General features: G+C 40.4%; 1 protein-coding gene across 1 annotated transcript; it reads left to right on the top strand.

The window, feature by feature from the left end:
• Positions 1-3,764: 3,764 nt before the first annotated feature.
• LOC308685480 (ubiquitin-conjugating enzyme E2 J2-like) lies at positions 3,765-7,255 on the top strand. The gene is made up of 7 exons (XM_081357268.1): positions 3,765-3,929; positions 4,075-4,205; positions 4,400-4,440; positions 4,568-4,670; positions 4,763-4,901; positions 6,173-6,253; positions 6,327-7,255. Exons 2-7 carry the CDS (start codon positions 4,075-4,077, stop codon positions 6,603-6,605), a joined length of 774 nt encoding a protein of 257 aa, XP_081213394.1. The 5' UTR covers positions 3,765-3,929; the 3' UTR covers positions 6,606-7,255.
• The last annotated feature ends 1,747 nt before the right edge of the window (positions 7,256-9,002 follow it).

Raw genomic sequence — 9,002 nt, 5'->3', positions numbered from 1 at the left:
TGGGCTTCAGAATTTGGGGCCAGACAGACTGTCCAGGAACAACATTCCGGCGAGCGAATGGTCTCTACCAAGCGTGCCGCACAAGCCCTGAAAAGTGAAGCCAAAACGTCTCGATCGCCCCCCGGTGACTGGTCCTAGTATAGGTCATAAGCCCCGCCTCCCCATGTTATTCAACGGGACGCGAGACCAACTAAACAATTAAATTACACTTCAAATATCTTTTTTCCAAAGGTGGTTTCTTTCATTTGCTGTCGTTTTTATCACGCTGATGTAAGTTCTAGTATCTGTTTCCAAAATAAGTTGGTTTTTAGTTAGTTACGTGATGCGGTGGTGTAACGTCATGATTGACAGCTGTGATTGACAGGTTCTCCGAGCGAAGTAGTCACTGAAGCACCAACGGACATTTTTTTCGGGATCTTCAGAGGACTGAGGAGATTGTATTTGCTTTATTTTAACAAGCCTCTTGTCGTACTGCAATCAATTTTTAAAAAAGTGTGCAGAATCCACTCTCCCTGAGTGCATTCTGCGAGAGTGAGGGCGGAGCGTTGATTTTGCGGCTTTACTTCCTGCTCACTACTGCGCAGGTCTGGTCCCGAAATCGCTACTGCGCAGACTCAAGTTCCAATATGTCAGCGCCATATCGGGACTCTGGCGGCTTCAGTTCTCACCAATGGAAGAGAGCGAAGGGGCGTCATCCATATTTTTTTACAGTCTATGGTCTCTACACCCACAAACAGTCCAGCTGTTGTGGGAGAGATTCGGCAGAGCGGAAGTAGACCTGTTCGCGTCTGACGAAAACGCTCACTGCCCTGTGTTCTTTTCCAAGAGCGAGAGCGCGCTGTCCCAAACATGGCCGCGCTGCCCGCTCTGTGCGTTTCCCCCCGTCTCTCTCCTGCCTCAGGTGATAGAACGGATCAGGGAAATAAAATGCTCAGTGCTGCTCGTAGCACCGCTCTGGAAGAACCAACCGTGGTTCCCAGTTCTGATGCAGTTAGCAGACACTGCCCCATGGCCAGTGCCCTTGAGGAGGGACGTCCTCTCTCAGGCCAGGGGTTCGATTTGGCATCCTTACCCGGAGTTGTGGTCCCTTCATGTGTGGGCGCTCAACGGGTACCCGCTGATCTCTCAGTGGGAGTGCTAAATACTATGACTCAGGCTAGAGCTCCATTGGCTGTATGCCTCGAAGTGGTCGGTATTCTCCGGCTGGTGCACAGCTCGGGGTTTTTCACCCTTCGACTGTGTCAACGCTCGGCTAGTCAATAGGAAGGAACGATTTAGTCATCCGCTTCCTCAGGGGAGCTAGGAAGCTGAATCCTCCCAGACCTCCTTCGGTCCCTATGTGGGACCTCTCTACGGTTTTGGAAGCCATGAAAGGTGACCCTTTCGAGCCTATCCAAACGATTAGCCCCAAACACTTGTCTTTCAAAACAGTGTTTTTGTTGGCTCTCGCTTCAGTGAAGCGCATAGGTGACCTGCACGCGCTCTCGGTGAGCGCGACGTGCTTAGAGTTTGGACCAAGCGACTCAAGAGTCATACTCAAACCTAGACATGGTTACGTTCCAAAATCCCTCAACACACCATTTCGGGCTCAGGTCATCTTCCTGTCCGCCCTGTCGGTGTCAGGCGAGGAAGGGGACCCAAGCTTTCTTTGTCCAGTAAGGGGACTAAGAGCTTATGTGTCTCGCTCGTCTGTTTTCAGACAGACTGAGCAGCTATTTGTTTCGTTCAGTGGATGTTCCAAGGGACTGGCTGTTTCGAAACAGAGCCTATCCAGATGGATAGTTGACGCCATAGTGCTGGCGTACACTGCCAAGGGCTTACAGTGCCCGCTGGGTGTCAGAGCGCACTCCACGAGAGGCGTCGCCTCTTCGTGGGCTTGGTCTAGCGGGATTTCCTTGCAAGACATATGTATGGCGGCATTCATAAGGTTCTATAACCTGGAGGTTCCCGCCTTGCAGGCTAAGCTGCTGTCGGTATAGACGAATCAGTGCTTCTTACTAGGATGCTGACGTCGTAAGCGATGCGCGCCGCCGACTGTTTATGCTATGGGCTGTATTACGTAAGACCCGCATTTATGTACCAGTTCAGGTCAGCTCTGGCCCTGTCTGTGAACTTTGCGTCTATGACGCTGCTTTCATATGGATGGAGTGTTTCCGGGACTCTCTGTGAGTTTTTACATCCTGTTTTCGGTCGAAGTCCATAGTAATCGATTGTCGAGTTCACACGCATTGGTTTAGTACCTATGATCACGCGCGTGAACTCGACAATCGATTACTATGGACTTCGACCGAAAACAGGATGTAAATACAGGTATGTGCGCTGGCTGAATAAACATAATTTTTATTCATATCTTTCACATCTACTGCAGTCAGATTCACCCGCGTTCACTCCGAAGGAATCACTCACATGACCTGTGCACTTGTAATGACACATCAAGGATGTTAAGAGGCTTAAACGCAGGTTTAAACGCAGGTTTAAAACGTGCCCCATTGAGGTCAACAGGGTGCAAATTTTAAAAAGTGGATAACACTGTGCAGGCAACACCAATTTTTGTCGTTGTTCTCTGTACTTACAGCACTCCAAATGTACAAAAAAAAATGAGCTCAATGTTAAAGGGACAATATGTAGCTTTTTAGGTATTTTATTATCTAAAATCAATATTTTTAATCATAAATATGCCCTCAATGGTGTACAAATACCTATGCCAATGATCAGACTAATCCTCGTAAAAGAAGAATTTATTATCTTTATATACATGGGACGGGTAGGTCCACGGAGGCTTCCATGTAGTTCCACCATCTTGAAAAACTATAATAGCAGAGAGGGACAAAAAGTACTAGGCCAACGCGTTTCCACAACGCGTTTCGTTCAGAGCCAGCGTCACGTGACTGAGCCCAGCAGAAGCGGAGGCGCAGAGAGAGGCGCTTGTCACTGCCGCGGCAAGTTTAAAAGGATGCACTGCACGGTTATTTATACACCGTTCATTCATACATACATATGAGTCACAGGATAAGGAGTCCTCGTCGTCAAAAAAGTCCAAAATAGACCGTAAACGTGACACCGGAGATTACAAAAACAAGGGTTAATGTCGGGATAGCAAATGCAGGAGAAAGCTTTCAAAAGAGATGCTGAAGTTGCCTGCTTTCTTCTCGACAGGTAAGTCAATGTTACGGTCTTAATTACAAGCTTTTTTTTCATTGCTTTGTTGTGAACTTTATTATATACAGTAGAACATTTATAGTTATATCTATTTATCTATTCTATTCATAGTAAGTTAAACAGTCTCTTTGATGAATAGCAGCTATTGAGTAAAGGAACGTTAGAGAAGGCACGGATGATGATGATATCTAACAATGCACATACTTCAAAAATATAACGAATAAAGACGACATTACTACTAACTACCCTTGTTAATGTTTTTCACAGTCAGTAATTTATACTGTAACATTCTTTTTTCGTTGATTCAAGTTTCAGTTTGTTTTAAATAACAAACCTGTTCACCGAAGAAAAACTCGAAGTGCTATTATAAGACATCCTGTCATAGCTTTTTGGTACATAACGGCAACCGTAGATGCAACGCGCATTTGGAAAAGTGAGGCGCTGGAGAGCATTATTCGTTTGAATGCAAAATACAGTTTCACCACTAGATGGGAGAAATTCCTACTTATTGGCCCTTTAAAATTGACTGGAGTTCTCCTTTAAATCAAAAGTGAAAGCAGACAGAAATTATGTTACCTTCATTTTCTCTTCTCTGAAGTCACTACGTGAACACTTGTGAGTGACTTCAGGACTCGTGCATGTCCTGTTTATGCGACATTTTCAGTATTGACTTAAAGTCACACAAAGCTAGTTGACACATGAAACTGACCCATTTACAGAGACCGGACACTTCATTTAATACTCTTCACACTTTTATCTGATCTGGAGAGGTGAGTATGCCATCCATTTAAATAATTATATATGAGAGAGAGAGTATAAATATGAAGAGGGATAGGAGAATCAGCTACATGTACAATCAGCTTTTACTCTGTGTACTTTTTTAATGCCGATTAACATTAAGTAAAACAATTTCAGATGAGTGGGGGTGGTAACAGGAAAACTCCTTCAACAGCAACACGGCGCCTGAAGCAGGATTACTTCGGGATTAGGAAAGACCCTGTGCCTTACATCTGTGCCGAACCTTTGCCCTCCAATATACTAGAATGGTACGAATCTGTCTGATTTATACAGTCAATGTCATGTCACTGGTTTTGGCACTGATATAAAAACAAGAATGAACGTAATACATCTATTTGCTGTGCGGTCTTGGGCAAAAATATAGTGAAATTAACCTTTTCCCTGAATGTTCATGTCTTGAAATGTTTGTTAATGATCTCGCTCATGATAAAATGTTTCCCAGGCATTTTGTTGTTCGTGGACCTGAGAAATCCCCTTATGAGGGTAGGTGTGAATACTTTCACTTGAATGAAAGCTTGATCTTAAAGTGTTTCTTATATATTATAAGCCTGTTATTTGAGCTTATTTCTTCTTTTTTGGTAATCAATGTTGTTTTTAATGCTCATTTAAGGTGGCTACTATCATGGCAAATTGTTATTCCCCCAAGAATTTCCTTTTAAACCACCTAGTATTTATATGATAACCCCTAATGGGAGATTTAAGTGCAACACACGGTAAGGTCAATAACAGCTTGACTTTGTAAGCATACAGTTGCTTGTAAAGTCACTGCGGCTCATTTCAAGTATCTGCTACCATGTCCCTATAGGCTTTGCCTGTCCATAAGTGACTTTCACCCGGACACCTGGAATCCTTCGTGGTCAGTCTCTGCTATACTCATCGGATTGCTGAGCTTCATGATGGAAAAGATTCCCACATTGGGAAGCATTGAGACATCTGACTTCACTGTATGTACACTGAAAGGCAAACATGTTTTTTGCTGAAAGAATAGGCTATATATATATATATATATATATATATATATATATATATATATATATATATATATATATATATATATATATATATATATATATATATATATATATGGACATGGTTATAGGAGGAAAAAAGCTTTTGTGTTGTCTCGCCAAAATATTGTATCCCCCCAAGAAATGTCTGCATTCCCCTGAGAATTTCTTTACGTTCCACGGGAAATTTTGCATTCTATCGCAAAAGTACTGCATTCCCCCCAGGAAATGTTGCGTTCCACAGAGAAATTCACATTTGTTCTGGAAATATATATTTTTCCCTCCCATCTCATATTATTTCCATGGCAAAAGTTTTGTAAGTAGCACAAAGTTTATCGGGGAACGCAAATGCTTTGCCAGAGAATGCAGAAGCATTAAAGGGTTAGTTCACCCAAAAATGAAAATTCTGTCTTTAATTACTCACCCTCATGTTGTTCCAAACCCGTAAGACTTTCTTTCATCTTCGGAACACAAATGAAGATCTTTTTAATGAAATCGGAGAGATTTTGTTATGCAGCAAGTTTGAGCTTCTGCAAGAATCAATGAGGTTCAAGGATCAAGAAGGTTCGGTTGAACTTCTGTTTATATTTGCTGATCAATGTTTACATGTGGATAAAAGCCTAAATTCAATCTATTCATCATTTAAAGTGATCGAGTCTCTTCAGAAAATTTTGACTAAACCACTCAACCAATTAGTTTTACGATCTCTTTATGAACCTTTTGAAGCATCAAAGTAGTTGCGTTGCTGTCAATGGAGGGACAGAAATCTCAGATTTCATCAAAATCATCTTCATTTGTGTTCCGAAGATGAACGAAAGTCTTATGGTTTTGGAACGACGTGAGGGTGAGTAATTAATTACATAAATTCCATTTTTGGGTGAACTAACCTTTTACATCTAATTTTGCTTCCCATCTACCATGCATTTACCATCATCATACAAACGTACGTATTTTGACGAGGTGCATATCGCATGATCTTTAAAAAAGTAAGCATAAAGATCCACCCCTAACTATAACTGGGGCATAATTCGGATAAGCTCCACCCCTTAGATCCACAGAGGTGGAGTTGGACAAGGTCAAGTTGAAATAGTTGTGGATTGCCATGAGATTGTGTTGGTAATATTCATGCTCCCATAGTATGGTAATTTTTTTTAACCAAATTGGTTGTCATTCAATGTTTTATATATTTTTTTATATTTGTCTGTTAGAAAAGAGAGCTATCTGCGCAGAGCTTGGCATACAACCTGAAGGACAGAGTTTTCTGTGAGCTGTTTCCTGATGTTGCAGAGGTAAACCTTACTCGGAAATAAGCTTGTGAATGAAATGTGTGTTCATTTAATGTTACATACTAATGTTTTACAGGAGATCAGGATGAAGCAAAGGACTCAGAGAGACTTAAGTGTGCGACAACAACCTCTGTATATTCCAGATGTGACGTCTAATAGAGATGAAGACCTCTTTGGTGCTCCTCCGCATAATGGTCACGCAGCCAATCAGGAGGCAGTGGCCCAACAAGCTCCTGCACACCGCCAGCCAAAGCGAAACCTCGAGGGAGCACTTAGAAACTTGTGTGTTATAGCTGGCTTTGTTGTCTGTGTCTACACAGTCAGGTTTGTGCTACACAATATAGGCCAGGACTGAAAACAGTACAGATGTAACTTGAAAGCTCTTTCTTAGGGTGTGTTCATGTGGTTTGTTTGGTCCAGACCCAAAAGTGTGAACACACACCTAGGCATCTCTATTTCTTTTAACCAAACTGAGCTTCCTTTCAGAACACTATCTACTTGACACAACCTTGGGTAATGCACCGAAAGAATGTGTTTTTTCTGAAGTTCACGGAATTAGGCTTTGGGTGAATCCACTTAAAAATGAAACCAACAGTGTCTTCTCTGATGTGACGAAAGAGAATTCCAGCTTTTATTATGTTCTCGACTGAACTGGCCACTACAGACTAGCTGGATGGAAGAATGAAATTGGTCAACAGCACTTGTGTTTATCTGTGACAGTTTTCAGGTCCTCGCACAGTGCACTCTCATAACAGTCATGCCATGCCAAATTACACTTTCAAAATATTTTCCCAACACTTATGGTTTCGTAAATGGGAAAGGTTTTTTTTTTTTTCTTAGTTAATTTGATTTGAACCCAGCTGTTTATGTTTCTGTTAAAGTCCTTTGTGAAGCCTTACTTTCAGATGTATTAAAGTATGTATTTATTTTCTTATTCCTAATATAAATGACTATGATATTTTGAATAATGTTAATATAATAATGTAATGAAAAATACTAATGTTTAAAAAAATCTCAGAATTGTCTGCTTCTTGATTATTTCTCTTAAGGAATCGTTAACCAGAAAATGTTAATTCAGTCATCATTTACGTATCCTCGTGTTGTTCTAAACCCAAACCTTAGTTCACCCAAAAATTATGTAATTATTCGCCCTCATGTCGTTCTAAGCCTGCAAGACTTTCGTTCATCTTCGGAACACAAATGAAGATCCTTTTAATGAAATATGAGAGATTTCCGTCTTTCCATTGACAGTCTACGCAACTACCACTTTGATGCTTCAAAAAGTTCATAAAGAGATTGTAAAACGATGAACCGCATTGGTTCTCGCTGAATTTCAAACGTGCTGCTTAACACGAAAATGAACCTCATTGGATCTTACACGTCAAGCGAACATGCTTGAACTTCTGTTTACCAAAACCTATGTGTGCTTTGATGAATGTTTATATCTGAATAAAAGCCTAAATTCAATCTGTTCATCATATAAAGCAATCGTTTTTCTTCAGGAATTTTTTTACTAAACTGCTCAATTCATATGGATTAGTTTTACGATCTCTTAATGACCGCATCGCTTCACTTCAGAAGACCTTTATTAACCCCCATGAGCCGTGTTGAGCACTTTAATCATGAATAGATGCGCTTTGATGGACTTCCAAAGACAAACAGCCATTCACTCTCATTATCAAGCTTGGAAGAGCCAGGACATTTTTTTATATAACTCTGATTGTATTCATCTAAAGAACAATGTCATAAACACCTAAAATGGCTTCAGGGTGTATAAATCATGGGCTAAATTTCATTTTTGGGTGAACTATCCCTTTAAGTCATCAAACCATTGGAAAGGTGGGTAACTGTATGGTCAACCTTTTATGTTCTCTTGGTCGAAAATGGCGTTTGTTGAAATGTCCGCGCATTGGGGTCAGTGCTTGCTTAGTGTTGTTCTTATAGTCTGCAATTAAATATTTTTTCCTCATTTCATCAGGACAGGTCATCTAGCAAGTCGTTGGCAGTTAATCCAGGATTTTTCTTCAACTTCTCTGATCAAACATCTTATTCCCCTTGATGTATTTGTATACTTTTTCTTCCATGAACTGGAAGTTTTGCTATGGTATGGATTTTAAATGTCATCTGTGTCTCCAGGAAATTTTAGTGTCTTGGAAATGTTCTTGCAGCCTTTTTGAAGTAATATAAACAACCTCTTCTCTTGGCTTTTGTTAGAGCTCTCTTGTCATGGCCATATTTGCTACTCAGCTTCAGCACATGCATAAGCTAAATTTATCCATGTGTCACGACTATAGCTAATTAAGTATCATTTATGGAGTTCCCACAGGCTTAATATACAATTCTGTACCCTATATACTACAGTAGTAAGTGTTTTTAAAAAGCAGCAGTGTTGAATAGGGGTTGAATAACTATGGCATAGCTGTATAAAATGTTTATAACAAAAATGGGTTACACTTTATTTTAAGGTGCCCTTGTTACAGTGTAATTATATATGTAAGTACTATTGAGTAATATTAATTAACATGTTTACTATAAGGTTAAGGTAGGACTAGGACTTGGTTGAGGGTTAGTTGTATGTAATTATGCTCAATTTACTGTTATTACTATGGTAAGTACATGTAACATAATGTAACAAGGGCACTAAAATAAAGTGTTACCCAAAAAATGTTACATAACAAATTGGCATTATCACTTGTAATATGCTTAACGTGTTATGTCTTTTTTTAACCACTCTGGTTCTGGATTACAAAAT

Source organism: Scardinius erythrophthalmus, assembly GCF_964197995.2.
Source record: "Scardinius erythrophthalmus genome assembly, chromosome: 25".
In the NCBI taxonomy this organism is placed as follows: domain Eukaryota; kingdom Metazoa; phylum Chordata; class Actinopteri; order Cypriniformes; family Leuciscidae; genus Scardinius; species Scardinius erythrophthalmus.
The sequence above is the reverse complement of the archived record's forward strand: the minus strand, read 5'-3'. Positions and strand labels throughout refer to the sequence as shown.